The 19,915-nt window shown below is 32.1% G+C and overlaps 1 protein-coding gene across 1 annotated transcript in view; it reads left to right on the top strand.

Annotated features, from left to right (window-relative positions):
* Positions 1 to 19,915, top strand: part of LOC108908176 (zinc transporter ZIP1) — a 59,065-nt gene that overhangs the window by 25,529 nt on the left and 13,621 nt on the right. Inside the window, exon 3 of the mRNA XM_018712111.1 lies at positions 2,708 to 2,917. Within this exon, the coding sequence (XP_018567627.1) occupies positions 2,708 to 2,917 (210 nt within the window). The remainder of the gene's footprint in view (positions 1 to 2,707; positions 2,918 to 19,915) is intronic.

Here is a 19,915-nt window from a genome sequence, read left to right as displayed (position 1 = left end):
CGCCAGAAACCTCGCGGAAGGAATGGACAGTGCCGAGCTACACCGCGTGACTGTCCGCGTACCGCCGTTTTGGAGTGATAAGGTAGGACTTTGGTTTTGTCAATTGGAGGCACAGTTTAGTATCGCCGGCGTAAGGCAGGACTCGACAAAATTCGGTTACGCCGTTGGAAATTTAAATAGCCGATACATCGAAGAAGTAGAAGATATTATTTGCAACCCACCTGCGCAAAACCAGTACGAGACTTTGAAAAGCGAACTCATCAAACGTTTGTCGGACTCCAGCAGCCAACGAGTACGAAAACTGTTAGAAACTGAAGAGTTAGGGGACCGCACACCTTCCCAATTTCTACGACATTTACAAAAACTGGCAGGTAAAAATGTGAACGAAGAATTTATAAAAACCCTGTGGATGAACCGGTTGCCGACACCTACACAGCGAGTGCTCGCAGCATCGCTGCAACAACCCTTGGCCGACATGGCTGAAGTGGCGGACCGAGTACAGGAAATCGGACCATCGAGGAGCCAAGTATCTCAAGTAAATGTAAAGGAAGATGTGCCCGTCTCAATTCAAACACCCGCTAAAAGCGAATTGATTACCCTACGTGAAGAAATGCAGCAAATGAAGATTTTGCTAAGAAAATTATTTTTAGCGACAAGGTACATTTCCATCTTAGTGGGTCTGTGAACAATCAAAACTGTTGAATTTAGGGCAGCAATAATTCTCGACTCATCCAAGAACGATCACTGTATACCCTAAGAGTGAAGTTAAGTGTGGCGTGGAATTTACGCTGATAGGCTGATTGGTGCGTTCTTTTTGAAATTGTGGCTGGAAACGCAGTGACTGTCAATTGAGAACGATATCGAGAAATGCTATTGAACTTTTTGTGGCCTCATTTGGATGACATGGTGGTTCCAGCAGAATGGTGCCTCATCTCATGTAACAATGAAGTGACTTGGCCACCAAGATTATGCGATCTTACACCATGCGACTTTTTCCTCTGGGTGTGGTAATTCGTAAAATCCAATGTTTATTCTGCTCAAATGAATACAATTCCTGAATTAAAGGCAGAAATTTGGAGAGTTATCAGTTAAATTCAGCCGCAGGTATGCGAAAGTGTGATACATAATTTTCTTAAAAGAAGTCGTGTATACCAAATGAGTCTCTTAGGACGATATCCTTTTTCATATTTAATAGCAACGAAAATTCGGAAACATGTAAAAACTTTGCCAACTTTTTAATTAATAATTTTTTTTCCTCATTTGAACACCTGCGTTTTTTTGGAATACCCTTTATTTATGCAATGTCAAAAAGTTACCCCTTCTTTTCTAATGAAAATAAGAGTAAGTGAAATATTAGAAATATGTTTTAATAGGTTTTAATTATACCAAAATCTTGAGTAAGAAAATAAGAAATCCATCTCGTAGGTACCTACTTTTTTGCTTTTAAACAAACATTGGGTATGTCATTTGTAGAGATTAAAAAAATACCCGTACAGTTATTTTACGAACATCAATTTATTTCTTCATATAATAGTATACAACGTAGACGGGCTTTTGTATTCCGAGTTCGTAGAAATCTCCCGCCTATTCACGCAATCACTTGTTAACTTGTTTATGGTCACTGCTTTCAAACCGCTTTCCACCCATGAGATTCTTAAGATTTTTAAAAGAATGAAATCACTTTGTGCTAAATCCGGAATCCGGACTATACTTGTATGTCGTCGAAGCGATTCTCTAATCTTCACGGCAACATGCGGGCGAGCATTATCCTGAAAATGCACAGTAGTCAGCAGTTCTTGTCGTTTATTTTGAACAAAAATGTTGGAAGGAATAGAGGGAACAAAAACTGAAATTTATATGCACAAAGGCTGCTAGGTGATTTAAGTGGGGTAATTATTATTTTAAAGCAGACTAAACTTGTAGAGTAGGTGACTTAATTGTACAACCGAGCTGTTCAACAACAAAATAGCATATATTGTGGTTGGTGAGAGAAGTGGAAAGTTGGCAGGATGCGCAGAAGTATTCCGAGGTAATGGTCCAAATTTCATGGGTAGATTCCCGAAGCAAAAATATTGCGATTTAGCTGAATTTACCTTAGTCCAAAAGTTGATCGTTAAAGACACACAGGATGTTAAATGTAAAATATTATTTTAGTTTCTTTTTTCATTAATAAATGCAAATATCCACACGATGTAACATTTTTTAAAGTACTTGTCTCATCTTTGGTATCAAATTCATATTTTCCAACTTTTTTTACCAAAAAGACATAATGTATCTCTTTAACTATCAACTTTTGGACTAAGATAAGTTCGGCTAATCGCAATATTTTTGCTTCGAGAATCTATCTATGAATTTTAGTCCATTACCTCGGAACCACCCTGTCTAATATCTAGTATATCTCATCTGTGAATTTGAATGATGCACCACTCAGTATTCAAAGGGTTTGACAATAACTATCCGCATTATTTACTGTTTCTTTTGAGGGCATAAATTTCACATCGTTTGTGATTTTGGATAGGTACAAAAGTGTATTTTTTTGAAGCTATTCATATAAAATGCTATTTTTAGATATACATAGGTACTACTATTAAAAATTTGATACAAATTCAGAGTTAAGCTGGTCTAGGTTGTCCCTAGTATATACATACTTTGTAATTTCACCGTGTATTGATTGTATTTACAGTTTACATCTTTTATGTTTATTCAGGGATTGGTGTCGGTTTAATACTGAGAGGTAAACAAGACAGCAGTGAGGATGTTACGTCAGTGGTTCTTCAAGGAATGGCAGCAGGAACTCTTCTGTACGTTGTATTTTTTGAAGTCCTCGCTAGAGAGCGTAGCAACCACCACAGTGGAATCTGGCAGCTATTGGCTATCCTGTCTGGATTTGCCATTATGTTCATATTACAAATTTTAAGTGAGTACTTAGGATTTTTTATATATTCGCAAAAAATGTAAATCACTAATTTTGTCGGTATTAAAAGGTGCTCCTTTTTCGAACCGCGCCATTGGGATCTCAAATTAGGACAAAGTTGTGCAATTTGATGACGACTTGCCGAACTGAAATTTGGCCTATCTATCGTTTTAGAATTGTAAAACGTACAACTAATAATTTTAAATATTTATTTATTACGCTTTTCTATCGAGAATTCAAATATGCAGAGTTCAGATAATTAAAAGAGCAATTTTCATATGAAACAAAATCAAGTATTATTAAAATTAATTAATCAAGTATATTACGGCCTCCCTCACCCATTTTTAGTTAACTATTTAAACTTTGACAGCATTGATGAAATTGTCTATGACATCGTTGACTAAACTGTTAAAATAAGTAATAGTTGGATGTTTTATTTTCAAAGCACTCTTTGTAAAATGATATTTTGACAAAAAGCAAACCATATCATATGTTTCCCCACAAAAAAGTGTCTTAACAATGTTTACGTTTAAAACGCTTCTGTTCTCAATTAAAAAATAAAAACGTAAAGTTATTGAAATTGAAAAAGATAGGTCACATGTCTCTTCCGTAAGTTATTCGGCATCAAATGCCGCAACTTTGACGGACTTGTATGTTGAGAACCGAGATTCGAATGTCGCGGCTCGAAAAATAGTCACCCTGTGCATTTACTTTCATTAGTTATTTAATGTTTTAATAAAAACGGTATTTGCTAATAAAGTGATTGTTAGTATAACAAGGCCAAGTAAAAGTGGTAGACCAAAATCGATGTTTTTATGTCAATAAATAATTATTATTGTATTGGATATCAAATTAGGTGTATAACATTTGTAAAATAAATAACATATTTAATTGGGACAGATTACGACAGAAAGAGAGAGAGAAAAATAATTTTTGATTAAACAGTTGAAGTTCAATAACTAAATTAATAAGCGATAATTTTAAAAATCACTGGATCACTCATCCAGCGGACTATTTTTGATTTGGATTCTAAGAAATGGACATTACTAATATCCTTATTTGTTATTAATTATCCACCTCGCAAGAATTAAAGAAAAAATCTTTAAAATAATGTAGAATATAGGTACGTAATATTAAAAGTCGATTCCAGCATCAATTTTTGTTAACATCTTGGGGATAATGTTGTTGAGCTTCTAATTTCTGAAATATCAGTGGTATTTATATTTTTCTAAAGCGAATTTTTGAGTATTGCGGTGTTTCCAGCAGTAACAATAAACTATTCTCGTTTGAAGCAATAAATTGTGGAATAAATCTGGAATTTTCAATCGAAATCCGTGGTAAAAAATGATTGTTTGAAAAAAATTAACTTCTGGTCTAAAAACACCACTTCCGGTCTAGACAGGAAGTCGTACCATGGACCTTTCAATGGGCCCCTCGGTGCCCTACAATTTTTGTCTGAAACTTTTTTCGAAAAAATCGAGTCCAACCGAGATATTATTTTGTCTCAAGATAAATGCCCCACCCTGTACATGCAAGTATTTACATAAAAGTATGAAACAAAAAGGGGCAGTGTCTATATTTCTACACTAAACGCTTTACATGGAACTTACTATAAAATATATACGTAATAATAAGTACCAGCAAAAGTTAATAAAATGATAATTTCTTTCTTATAAGGAAAACGATTAAATATAGCGGATGGGATAAAAAAAATTATAGAATTTAAAAGAGAAAAAAAAAATTTGCCGAATACTACATGAAATTTCAAGAAGAAAACATGGATATATGGATATTATTTAATGCGATGTACTTATTTTTGAAAAATTATCTCGTATTGTTCTAAGTTGAGTTATATTTTGTCGGTCTGCATTAATATTTAGGTACTTAAGACGAACTGAAACAACAGAAGCAGATTTATTAAACTGGCATTCATATTTAGTATATTTGTATGTTTTCGAAAAAATAGGTAGGCGTAATTTGGTTGGAATGGTCGACAATGCAACGGACCATAATAGATGGTAATTTATTATTTTTGTATATTCAAATCAAACAACGCTCTGATTTTGACACTGGACCAGACGTACCGCATTTGTTATAAATTTCATGTTACGATTTGTTTTTCTGCTTCGTCGCATGATAAACTATTATAATTATGTTTCTACCATGTATCTTCAATGAAATTAAGAGACTGACTGAAATAATAATTTGAATATTTCTGGTACAATTAAATATCGCGGTATGAAGTAGTCCCTTCTCTTGACAACCGTTCCGGGCAAGTGGAGACCTACCTTTATATAACGCGCTACATTGCCTCATTGACCGTTTCGAACAAATAAAGCCGTTTAACTTTGACATGCCGAAATAAGATAATATTGCATCAATTTTTTTGTGATCTGAAGGATGCGATATACTCTCACGTTACCTTAATGCATAAAAAAGTATGACTGGAAATATTATATATCTAAATTTAAAAATATGTACTTATGATGTTGATTGAAATTGATTTTAACTTAGGAACAAATTCGTTTAAAATTCAGATAAATATTATGTAGAAAAATGCTCGGATACGTCGATCAGTATTTTTAGTTGCTGATTTTTTGACATAAGAAAATTGTTTATATGATGTCTCAAGAAGAACATACGCAGTCATCGTTGATTTTTTTTAATGGAACGCCCTTTATGTTATGCCTTTTTTGAATTGTATGGTAAATTTTGAACAGATTTTTATAACATACCATATCTTTAAAATCAGCGGTTTTCGTAATAATGCCAATCAGTCAATGATATTTTGAAATAGGCACACACAAGTAATTAAATAAAATGTTTAAATTGAACAACCTTGAACATTTATTTAAAAGCCAACAAAAACTACCTGGTATGTCAAATTTTATCTTAAATCAAACAATTTTTTTCGTATTAATCGTTTTTCATTCCTTGACCCCTAGACCATTTTGATGTAGTATTTTGTGACAATAAAAACCAAACTATCACCAACCTTTAGTTTGTCAGTGTCAGTGTCATTTTGTCAGTTTTACGTGTCATTTTAAAAATGCATTTATCTGAGAAAAAACGTACTGAAGTACTTATGATGATTGGTTTTGGAGACAGAGTGCGTACTCAACAAGAAGTGTGTAATTTATTTAATGTAATAACAAACCAAATCTGCTGTCAAATAACTTCATGAATTCATCATCAAGTTCTTGACGAATTAGAGTATGTTCTAATTTTCTTCAATTTCTTTGTGAAGTTCAGAAGTACCAACGTAACAAATTTCCAGCCTCAGATCAGTAATGAGGTTATGTTATTGGAATATGTAAATAATTGTGTGGCATCGTACTAATTTTACATTGTTTCTACTGATTTGTTACTTACAAAAACTAATATTTATATAATATATGTCAGAAAGGTACCGCTGTTGTATCACTACAATTATGAGTGGAAAGATGTGACATTTTTGAAATTTATTTGCTTCTTTGGTTCATTGGTAGAACTGATTCATACGTCAAAAAACTTGACAAAGTCTGTAGCAGTGTAAAACCACACTGTTTACCAATAAATTCATGGAGAACTTCGTCAATTTATTCATGAATAAATTGTCAATGTAAAACAGCTATTATAAATGGATAGGACGCAGAGGTCCTATTGAGTGGCCACCAAGGTCACCGAATTTAACCCATTTAGATTTTTTCTTATGGGGTTATTTAAAATCTAAATTTTATGTGAAAATATCAAATAATCTTGATGACCTGAAACAGAGAATACACCAGGAATTAAGACTTATTCCAGCATTGGTAATTGAAAATGTTCAACGGGAAACAATCCATCGACTACAAAAATGTATTCAAGTAAACGGACAAAACACTGAACATTTATTATAAAGCAATTGTTATTTAAATTATGTTTTATGATTAAACATTATTTTTTTCCATTTATCACATTTCAAACGTCATTATTACGAAAACCGCTGATTTTAGCGGTATGGTATGTTATATAAAAAGTGTTCAGAATTTACCATACAATTAAAAAATGGGATTATATAGAGGATGTTCCATTAAAAAATTAATGATGACTGCATATTATGTTCATCTTGAGACACCCAGTATACAATTTTATGTCACAAAAATCCTCAACTAAAAATACTAATCGACGTGTCCGAACGTTTCTCCACAAAATAATTATCTGAATTTTAAACGAATTTGTTCCTTTCATCATGAACGCAATGTAGGTATTTGTTGAGGTAGAATTCCAAGAAAATAATAAGCCAATAAAGTTCCGTTGTCGGAACAATTTATCTCGGGTGTCGAATGCAGTTAATTTCAAGAAAGTGACGCAGGCGTCTTCTTGGAATTCTATCTCAACAAATATCATACGGACTTACTAAAGATATTAAAGAATAGAGGTAAAGTAAATATAACTTAATTTATCTCAACTACATGAATAGTATTATCAAATTAGAAGGTTGAAAGTTCAATGCGAATAATAGTTCGATATATCAAAATAGAAAAATATTTATTACATGTCGATAAACAAGATGCATAAAATACGTTTTTTAATTTAAAATGTAAATACCGTATTGCGCATCATTTTTGCGTGCAATGAAAACAACGTGCATCTCCCGTTTTCTAAAAACGTTTCGCAAGAGAAACCGAACCTAGTTGTAACGCAAGACTACTACTTAGTCACCGTTTTTTGCCCTCGATTATATGCTCTAAGTATTTATTTGTGCCTACCACAAAGGTAATTTGTTAAACCAAAACCGCGTACAATTATGCAATGTAACTACTGTGCATTTATTTCGAGTTTCTTTTGTCAACCTTGGTACAGGTGTGAAATATAATAATATCTGTAATACTCAAAGGTAGTAATGTTAAAGTATGTTACCGCAAATTATTCCAGACATGTGTCGCATTTTTATTTTTCATACTACGCCTAAACTTCAAGGGAGAATGTATAATTAAAATGAATTATATGAAAATGTGAGTAAAAGGTCCATGTGTTGACCTTTTGGAATTTAAAAAGGACGATTCTGAAGTCGTAGTTGATCGTGAAAAACTTTCTATGGATAAAACACAATTTTTTACAGGAGGGTGAAAAAATATAATTTTCCCGTTGTTTTTGGTTGAAAACTTAAAAAAAAACTGTCGAAGAACTGAAATAGTAACAAAAAACTCATGGTGAATAAAAATTATGTTGTTGCCACTCAAATTATCAAAAAAGTGAGATTTTATTACATAGGAGATTTTATTTTTTGGTATTTTGATTTAAATAATAAGTCGTATATGGTACATCATACCAACCAATGAAAAAACATCCTATGTGGTTTATAATATTCCTTTAAAATCTCCTATGTGGACATGCACAGAGCGGACATATCAAGTTGAAATAGTACAGAGGTAGTGAAGCTAAAATTTCGTCTACGTAAAATATATTTACAAAGGAGCTATTCAGAGACGAATTTAATTCTTTTAACACAAAATTAAAACCGGTCTAAACGCCACATAGGCAGTTTTTTTACGCTCAATGATGAAGTGCTATTTGATTTATGACGGCCTGAACTAGATTTACAAGTTTATGGTGTCGGTACGAGCAAGTGACACAGGTTTTGGATTTTTTACACGGAAAAATCATTGTTACGAAAATTGACATAATCGTTTCTAAAATCGTGATAGAACAAATCGTGTGAAAATTCGACATGATTGTGATTATTTTTTCAACTAATTGTGACATTATTGCCAACATTCTGAAATATTCAAATAATGTTGAGTGAAAGTTTGATACAATTTGTTCAAGTCAAGAACAGAACAATTTTGTGAATAAGTTTCATGATAATGTTTTCTGCGTGTAGATTGGCTTTGAACTTGCGGTCGCCGTCTGTATGCATTTGAGGCAGTCTAGATGTTTTCTCGGTTTGTGTACAGTGTCACCAGATCTACTGAGTTTTCAGTAGATCTATTGATTTAATATGCTCTACTGATGTACTGANAGGTAAAAACTACCGCAACGACGGATTTCAGTATTAGGAGTCACATGGCTCTCCACACGTATTGCGAATGACGATAGAGACTACAGTTGTCCAGCTATGTAGTGGTTTAATGTGCTATAACTTCAATATTTTTTTTCTCAGAAACTATAAGGATTTTACAAAAAATTTTTTACAATATTGACTCCATTTCTCATGCCGCATCTATTCCCAAAATTTTTTGGATAAGTTGTGAATCGCCCTATATTTAATGTAATTCATCTTGATAGACCTCCAATTACTAGATGTAATGCCAGCAAAATTTGCTGAGCTGGGCCACGTTGGACATTTACCTAATGGAAGACCAACATAAATATCAGAAGATTCTAAACTAGACGTGTTACTAGAAATAGTAAATAATCCCCATGTAGCCGTTAGGACAATCTCCAGGAATTGTAATTTGTCATCGGGATTTGTATCACAAATACTCCGAAAAAATAAATATTATCCTCAGAAGGTTCAATTGATACATGAACTATAATTAGAAGACGATTTTGACCAAAGATCGCAGTTTTGTGAGCAGATAATTGAAACGAATAATCAAAACTTAGAGAAATATAATTTTTTCTGATGAGACTACTTTTGTTTTAAATGGACACGTAAACAAATAAAACTGCAGGTACTGGGCAACTGAAAATCCTCATTGGACACAAGTTGTCACACACAGCATGGTCAAAAATAAAATGTTTAGGCAGGCATTGTCGGAAACCGAATTCTTGGATCTTATTTTTTCGAAGAAAATTTAAATGGAGAACGCTACTTAGACTTTCTTCAATTTGAACTCATCCCCGCTTTAGCTGTTGTGTTTCCTAATCCACAAAATCCAGATATTCCTCACAATGACATATGGTTCCAACACGATGGGGCACCTCCTCATTTTGCAATTGCTATTCGACAATTTCTTGATAACTTTCCCTAATAAATGGATACGACGCAGAGGTCCTATCGAGTGGCCACCAAGGTAACCGAATTTAACCCATTTAGATTTCTTCTTATGGGGTTATTTGAAATTTAAATTTTATGTGAATAGACCAAATAATCTTGATGACTTGAAACAGAGAATACTCCAGGAAATAAGACTTATTCCAGAGGTAATTGAAAACAATCAACGGGAAACAATCCTTCGACTACAAAAATGTATTAAAGTAAACGGACAAAACACTGAAAATTTTTATAAAGCAATTGTAATTAAAATAATGTTTTATGATTAAACTTTATTTTTTTTCCATTTATCACATTTCAAACGTCATTATTACGAAAACCGCTAATTTTAGAGATATGGTATGTTGAAAAATCCGCAACTAAAAATACGAATCGACGTGTCCGAGCGTTTTTCCACAAAATAATTATCTGAATTTTAAACGAATTTGTTCCTTTCATCATGAACGCAATGTAGGTATTTGTTGAGGTAGAATTCCAAGAAAATAATAAGCCAATAAAGTTCCGTTGTCGGAACAATTTATCTCGGGTGTCGAATGCAGTTAATTTCAAGAAAGTGACGCAGGCGTCTTCTTGGAATTCTATCTCAACAAATATCATACGGACTTACTAAAGATATTAAAGAATAGAGGTAAAGTAAATATAACTTAATTTATCTCAACTACATGAATAGTATTATCAAATTAGAAGGTTGAAAGTTCAATGCGAATAATAGTTCGATATATCAAAATAGAAAAATATTTATTACATGTCGATAAACAAGATGCATAAAATACGTTTTTTAATTTAAAATGTAAATACCGTATTGCGCATCATTTTTGCGTGCAATGAAAACAACGTGCATCTCCCGTTTTCTAAAAACGTTTCGCAAGAGAAACCGAACCTAGTTGTAACGCAAGACTACTACTTAGTCACCGTTTTTTGCCCTCGATTATATGCTCTAAGTATTTATTTGTGCCTACCACAAAGGTAATTTGTTAAACCAAAACCGCGTACAATTATGCAATGTAACTACTGTGCATTTATTTCGAGTTTCTTTTGTCAACCTTGGTACAGGTGTGAAATATAATAATATCTGTAATACTCAAAGGTAGTAATGTTAAAGTATGTTACCGCAAATTATTCCAGACATGTGTCGCATTTTTATTTTTCATACTACGCCTAAACTTCAAGGGAGAATGTATAATTAAAATGAATTATATGAAAATGTGAGTAAAAGGTCCATGTGTTGACCTTTTGGAATTTAAAAAGGACGATTCTGAAGTCGTAGTTGATCGTGAAAAACTTTCTATGGATAAAACACAATTTTTTACAGGAGGGTGAAAAAATATAATTTTCCCGTTGTTTTTGGTTGAAAACTTAAAAAAAAACTGTCGAAGAACTGAAATAGTAACAAAAAACTCATGGTGAATAAAAATTATGTTGTTGCCACTCAAATTATCAAAAAAGTGAGATTTTATTACATAGGAGATTTTATTTTTTGGTATTTTGATTTAAATAATAAGTCGTATATGGTACATCATACCAACCAATGAAAAAACATCCTATGTGGTTTATAATATTCCTTTAAAATCTCCTATGTGGACATGCACAGAGCGGACATATCAAGTTGAAATAGTACAGAGGTAGTGAAGCTAAAATTTCGTCTACGTAAAATATATTTACAAAGGAGCTATTCAGAGACGAATTTAATTCTTTTAACACAAAATTAAAACCGGTCTAAACGCCACATAGGCAGTTTTTTTACGCTCAATGATGAAGTGCTATTTGATTTATGACGGCCTGAACTAGATTTACAAGTTTATGGTGTCGGTACGAGCAAGTGACACAGGTTTTGGATTTTTTACACGGAAAAATCATTGTTACGAAAATTGACATAATCGTTTCTAAAATCGTGATAGAACAAATCGTGTGAAAATTCGACATGATTGTGATTATTTTTTCAACTAATTGTGACATTATTGCCAACATTCTGAAATATTCAAATAATGTTGAGTGAAAGTTTGATACAATTTGTTCAAGTCAAGAACAGAACAATTTTGTGAATAAGTTTCATGATAATGTTTTCTGCGTGTAGATTGGCTTTGAACTTGCGGTCGCCGTCTGTATGCATTTGAGGCAGTCTAGATGTTTTCTCGGTTTGTGTACAGTGTCACCAGATCTACTGATTTTTCAGTAGATCTATTGATTTAATATGCTCTACTGATGTACTGATGAAAAGCCCTAATATTTATTTTTATTTTATAGAAATATTTTTTTTAATAAATTTGTATCTGCTTTGTTTAAAAACATATTGTTATATTAATTAGTCATATCTTCGAACATACTTTTAACATTTAATCATAATTTTTATCAAAACATTAATGGGTTAATTTAAAGAAATCGACAATGCTATTGACTATATTGATTGATAATATTATTTGACATTATTGATACATGTACTGTAATCGTGTTTGTTTGGCGGTGATTTCGGAATCCGTGATAAGATAAAAATCAATCACACTGACAAATTTTCTTTTAGACTAAACACCTACTCAAATTCTGAAAAAATTCTGTACCAGAGATATGAGTGCATAGATTTTGTGTATTTCTTGATGCTGAATACGAACCCGCAGCCTAAAAACCGATTTAATCAGTCTGCCATGATTTCAAATCGGTAAAATCCAGTAAGTCTTGAAAATTTCAAAAAACTTGATTTTATTTACTGGTAAAGTTCCATTCCTAGGCCAGGAAAATAAGCTGGAAAATGACCAGTTCTCGACTTTTTGTTTCGGCAAGTTGAATTTATCACTAAATATTATGTACAATAACATATTAGTTTCCACATTAATAAAAATGGGGGGAAGATTGTTTACAGGGTGGTTAATTGTATAATTTTTTCGTAAATTCACGTTTTTCGCTTATAAATTTTTTCCGTTCATTTCCACGAGAAAATAGTAAAATAATTTTTTTTCGTCTTCAAAAGACCTACAAAACTAGCCCTCGAGCATTAAAGAATATTGATTAGAACAAAAGTTATAAATTTATTTGACTTTTGAATTAAACATTTATAAACTGCGTTATTATTACCAGAACGTTTTGGCATCGCATCCTCTCATTCCTTATCACTGTCTAATAACTCACACGAAATCTGGAATCGGTAAGTTGAATAGTTACAAGTTATGGCCTTATAAACAAATTAATTAATTAATTAATTATTAGTCTGGACGATCCCGAGGATCTTCCACAATTGCACTGATTTTTTTCATGGTAGATTTCATAATAATACAATGAAATTATATCTTTTTTTTAATTTCAAATTTGCAACCTGGAATTTTTTTTAGCCTTAGCAAAATGAAATATACTACGCACAAGCGTGATTATTACATATTCGGAAAGCTTATGAAAAGAGCTTTAAATTAAAAACAAATCGTCAGGATTCGTTGAAAAACAACGGAGTTACAGACTGTCAAAGTTGACGGCCTGTCGTTAAACAAATTAGGATGGTAGCGGTAAAAAAATACTGTCATAACCGGCAACCCGAGTACTTTTCCAGATAAAATATTTTATTTGTGGAAGTATGTTAAGTGCATAAGAAATATTGTCAAAAATCAGTGGGTCGCTTGATTTTCGGCGAGCCGTGGCGTGGCGGAAGGGTGGGGGAAGCGAACGACAGCGAGTCCGAAGAAAGAAATTCATAGTCCTGTCGTTAAATAAGCGAAATTCGCTTGAAAATAATATATTTGACAGTCTGTAACTCCGTTGTTTTTCAACTAATCTTGACGATTTTTTTTAACTTAAAGCTCTTTTCATAAGCTTTCCGAGTATGTAATAATATATAACTATATCACGCTCGTGTGTCGTATATTTCATTTTGCAACTAAGGTTAAAAAATTAAAAACATTTGCAGGTTGCAAATTTGAAATTAAAAAAAAAAGATAGATTTCGATGTACTATCATGAAATCTACCATGAAAAAAATCCTCGGGGTCGTCCAGACTAATAATTAGTTAATTTGTTGTTTATAAGGCCATAATTTGTAAACTATTCAACTTACCGATTCCAGATTTCATGTGAGTTATTAGACAGTGATGAGGAATGAGAGGATGCGATGCCAAAACGTTCTGGTAATAATAACGCAGTTTATAAATGTTTAATTCAAAAGTGATAAATAAACTTCTTCTGTCTATAACTTTTGATCTAATCAATATTTTTTGACGCTCGAGGGCTAGTTTTATAAGTCTTTTGAAGACGAAAAAAAGTACGTACATTACTGTTTTCTCATGGAAATGAACGGAAAAAAGTTATAAGCGAAAAACGTGAATTTACGTAAAAATTATACTATTTTTATGACTATGGAAACTAATATGTACATAATATTTAGCATCTATAGTGATAAATTCAGCTTGTCGAAACAAAAAGTCGCGTCCAACTCTATATTTCCTGGCCTATTCCTGTATGAGATACTACAAAACGTTATTGAAAAAGTTTCTCAGACTGAGAAATTGAGCATTTGTGAAAAATATCAACTTCAATCTTACTTTGATTCCAGACGTATTATCTAGGAAAGTTCTCACGAAAAATTTATGGTTTTGACACCCTATGTCTTATAAAAGAAGCCCCTAAACGAAAATGACATGAGGAAAGTCACTTTATTCTACTTTTTTGTCGCACCCGGTATATGGAATTTCACTTATAAAACGACCTTATTACCAAAACATCCAAAATAAAGTACCTACCTATAATGTTGGTCAGACCGAGGCTGCATTATGGGGCCTTGGTCTGGTGGCCAAGTGTTGACTGGGTTAGTTAAAAAAGAATATTCTGTGTTTTTTTCTCCCAAAAATTTTACTTTTCATTATGAAAACTGCAAATTAACGTTTTTAATAACAATAGAGATATCACCTTAGCATCGAAAATTACGCAGCCACACAAAAAAAAAGTTGTCTGTACTTTTCATGCGACATATGTTATCCGTAGTATTTTTGCCTCCTGATCACGAATCCGCTATCATAATTCAGCTATCACATCACAGGAATTTCCTAACCTCAAAAACAGGTAAAAAATAGCAAATATTCATGAAAAAGTGCTAGGAAAAATACAAAATGTTTTTTTTTCTATATTCAAATGTTCATTTATATAGTTAAGACCCCGCCGAACGTAAATTAGCGGTCAGAATTGATGGTTCTTTTTCTAATCTAAAAAAAAACGAGTCAATTAAGGTTTTCGGTTCCGCTGATCACGGATCCGAGGTCAATTCTGCAAAATTCAAGATGGCGGATGCAAGATGGCCGACCAAATTTTCAAAAAATAACGTATTCGCGCCAAATTTGGTATACGGGGGTTTCGAGGTCACTGATCACAAATCCGAGATCAAATTTACAAAATTCAACCCGTGAATAGATCTTTTACAGGAAAAAGAACAAGATATAGCCGAAAAAAAAGTAGGTTAACACATGATTGGGTACTCAGGTTATAAAGTAAAATATTACAAAATGAATTTCGCAATTCTGACCTCAAATACGTAATCAGCGACCCCGAAAACCCCCGTATACCAAATTTGCTGCGATTATGTTATTTTTTGAAAATTTGGTCGGCCATCTTGGATCCGCCATCTTGAATTTTGCAAAATTGACCTCGGATTGGCGCGAATCTGTTATTGTTTGAAAATTCGTGATATCTGACTTTAATTGACCCGTTTTTTTGAGGTTAGAAAAAGAACCAATAATTCTGACCGCGGATTCACGTTGGACAGGGTTTTAACTATATAAATGAACATTTGAATATAGAAAAAAAAATTTTGTAATTTAGAAGAAATAATTATGTACTAAATATTCGTGCTTATAATTTTGTCAACATTAAACTTAATAACCATAATTTAAAAAAATAATGTCAGTGATATACCTACTTATTTGAATAATTGAATCTACATAAAAAAATCTGTCCTTGAAAAACTTCCATTACTTTTAATAGTAGTCTTAACAAATATGCAATAAATTAAATTTAAAATAATTGCAGATGCTTCTAATTCAACTTATATTTCTCTAGCATGAGATTGGCTACTCGAAAGGATTGGCACATTTTTGTAACAATCATCTTAACTTTATGGTTAGTGACCTTTTATGGAAAGCGAAGTCTCAAGGAAGATTTCTTTTAAGCAATTTTTAGTGTTTAAGCAATGTAATTGAAATGTTTGCAACAACGCACAAACGGGTATACCTATTAGGAAATGTTTTAACTATTAATTGATAATAATTGAAATATAGTTTAAATAATTAATAAAATTGTTGAAATTGTAATACATATTTATATATTTAGATTACAGATAAAACAATTTTCAGTAATTTGAATGAAATATCGGCTACTCTGGCCACATTAGTTTGTTCTCGATAGGCACTATTAAAAAGCGAAACCTACGTGAAGGTTAAACGCGGTCGTTAACTTCAGGTTTAAATAGGGTATCCAGGATGATTTTTTTCAACTAAAAAAGTTGGATGCAGTTGCAGGTAGCATGAGTGGATCTGTAATGAAAGAAAACGAATATCTCATTTAAATACATCATATTTTAGATAAAATTACTTTTAGTTTACTTTAAATTTACTTTTTTGGTAAAATTTAAATATACCTACTACTCATGTATACTACATACCTACTTCTTATACAGCAACATTAAGTATTTTGATATTTAAGAGATGTTTAGTTTATTATTTTTTATTAAGTTGCATAGAAATATCGTGTAAGTACAAGGTGTTCTCGAAATATTAACTTATTCTAATCTTTTTATATTATTTCACATTTTTACAAGTTGTCTTTTGTAAGCTTTTTGCTGTTTATTTTTTCTTCAAACATACCGGGTGTCCCAGGATTAAAGTGGTAAATTTCAGGTTACACACCCTGTATGTGCACTTTGACGTTACTGTTTTGTGACACAGGGTATTTTATCGGCTTTGATTGAAACCGTAGTGTACCATGTTTTGAAATAAGTGTATACAGGGTGTCCCATCATGAACTCCATCGATGGGTATCTGGGAAACCCCTCGAATAATTTTTTTGGAATTGTGGTGTGATATGGACCGTGGGGCCTACCAAGCTAAAATATTTTCAAGGTCATCGTATTTCCGGTTATACCGGAAGTCGATACTAACTTTCTTATTTTAAATGGAACCCCCTGTATATTATTGCATTTTTGGAAATAGAATCTATTTTTACGTTCAAAAGATATAGCACACTCCATACTTAGGATTGACCGTTTCCGAGATATTTTGATTTTTAAGCAAAAATTGACAGATGCACTGTCAGCAAAATTTAGTTTTCTTGGAAACATAGGTTTATATTTTGTGCAAATTGAACATTTTGTAGAGGAAGACCTAATATATCGACTTTGACATGAAAATTTTCCCACTTTTATACTTTTATACAGGGTGGTAAGAAAAGATCGAATATGAAGTTCAGAAATTTTTAAATAAAAATCATGTTGATTGTTACTTACCTGTCACGGCCAACCTAAAATGTGCGAAACAAATGGAAACATCATTTTAAGAAAAGGAAAATGTTTATTCGTAAATAAAATGAAAACCACTGAGTTTAGGTATAAGGAAACTTTAACAAAATTACACTTAATTTTAGTGCATAATGCGAATACGTTAAAAAAATTAGGGGTTTCCATTTAAAAATTTCGAGTTTTCCACATTTTCTGAACTTCATATTCGATAAATTTTTTTGATCACCCTGTATAACAACTGGAAAATTTTCATGTCAAATTCAATAAATTAGGTCTTCCTCTACAAAATGTCCAATTTGCACAAAAAAATAAACCTATGTTTCCGGGAAAACTAAATTTTGCTGACAGTCTGCATCTGTCAATTTTTGCTTAAAAATCAAAATATCTCGGAAACGGTCAATCCTAAGTATGGAGTTGTGCTATATGTTTTCAACTTAAAAATAGTTGCTATTCCCAAAAATGCAATAATATACAAGGGGTTCCATTTAAAATAAGAAAGTTAGTATCGACTTCCGGTATAAACGGAAGTACGATGACCTTGAAAATATTTTAGTATGGTATGCCCCACGGTCCGTATAACACCTTCACAATTTCAAAAAAATCCTTCAGGGGGTTTCCCAGATATCCATCGATGAAGTTCGTGGTGGGACACCCTGTATATTTGGATAAATTTGTTGATGAATATAGTATCCCTTTGGTACAGTCAAAAGCTATCTCAAAAGCTGGCCTCGATCTTCAAACGTTGCCGTAGGTGTCGACAATATTATCATACTTTTCATGTTCTGACAAATACATATTGGTAAAATTTTTAAAAGACACTGAACCAACGTTTAAAATAATATTTGATGGTATATATTTGGTTATTGTATGCATTTTAAAAAATCTGTAATAATGTCTGTTAAATAGCATTAGTGTTGTGTTAATTTTACTTAAAAATAATAAGTGGTCAAATAACTAAAAGGAAGAAGCACAAGGTGCTTAGCAAGTTCGGTTGTTAAAAACAACTTCCTATTTTGTTTTAAAGTCAAAGGTTACACGAAAAAAGAAATATTTTCAAAATTTAGAAAGCACTGTTGAGTTTAATTTACATAGAAAATACAACTGCATTTTCACAAGCTATCTATTACCAAGGTCCATGGCTTGTCTCTTCTGTTTCACTAGGTGGTTCTGTGAGATTTAATTAAAATTATATAGTTCCATGATTTTCAGGGGTTCATTTTACCACGTCACTAAGAAATACTAAGAATATTATGAGGTTATACATAAATGTTTTTTGGCTAGGTATCTAAATTTTTTTCAAATTGAAAAGTTGTGTCATCGAGATAATTTTTAACTTATAAATTGCATATTTTAACAATGTTTTTAAGAAAGCTTTTTATAGTAATTGTTGGTTCTCTGTTTTAAGAAAATTCAGTGTTTGACTTGATAGTTTTTTTATTCAAATATCAAATTTGTAAGTAATCTTTGTATCAAATTGTAATTGTATATGCAATATTGGTTTTTGTAGTTCCACTTGAAGAAGGAATACTTAATTAAATCCCGAATACTGGAGTTTATTATTTAATTGTGGCTTTGACTATGACTGCATACCCGACTCTAAAAAGAAATTTGTTATTGTATATATATTTACCAGATTTATTATAATTGTAAATTTTCTTTAAATAACGATTACCTACATCAGTTGCAAACAACTCACATAATTACAGGAACAAAATAGTATAACCTTGGAATAAAAAACAAACAGTGTTCGAATGCCGTTAACAAACGAATTTAGAAAATACTATTACAGATGATTGCAACTTATGTTTATTCATATCACGTATCACTAGCATTTTGCAGATGCCGATAAATACAAAATTTATTACCATATTGTACAATCTTATATAATGAAGTCAAACAATTTAACATAGACAACTCTTAATTTATGATGGCTCAACTAGCTCCATGCCCGAATTAGCAATAAATTGTACCAGCAGTATCTAGTAAACTTGTTCTAACATCACCCTTTACAAAGACTAAAACGTAAAAATGGCTATTTGCAAGAAGGCCACTTGAAAAACCTAAGAAAAATGTAGAAATAGTAAGATCTTTCTATCGCGGCAATTTTTACTTATTGGTCTTTGTCAAGGGTGATGTTAGAATAACAAGATAATTCTTTGAAAGATCACATTATTTAATAATTTCAATATGTCAGGTCATTCCGAGTTTAAGTGAACTAAACTCACTGTTCGAGTTTCCGATTCCAGTATTTGCTTAAAAAGAGTTGATTCACATTTGCTTGTACCACATACGTAAAAATAACATAAAGGTACCACATTTTTCTGGATGCAGTGACCTCACACTTGCTGAACAGGTTCACATACATTGCATATGCATACGAGAAAGATAAGTGTTAATTTTATTTACAATGACTTACTTTTGTTACTATGTATTCCCGTTATCTCAGAATATAATTGTTTGCCATATAAAAATAAAGTGTCTAAAGCCAGGTCTATACTAGCCGAACAGGAGACAAGAGACCATTAATTTTTGTACGTGCAAACAAAATTATTGCATGTCAAGTT

The sequence above is a fragment of the Anoplophora glabripennis genome, unplaced genomic scaffold (assembly GCF_000390285.2).
Source record: "Anoplophora glabripennis isolate ALB-LARVAE unplaced genomic scaffold, Agla_2.0 scaffold369, whole genome shotgun sequence".
Lineage (NCBI taxonomy): Eukaryota > Metazoa > Arthropoda > Insecta > Coleoptera > Cerambycidae > Anoplophora > Anoplophora glabripennis.
This window is presented reverse-complemented; position numbering and strand designations above follow the sequence as displayed.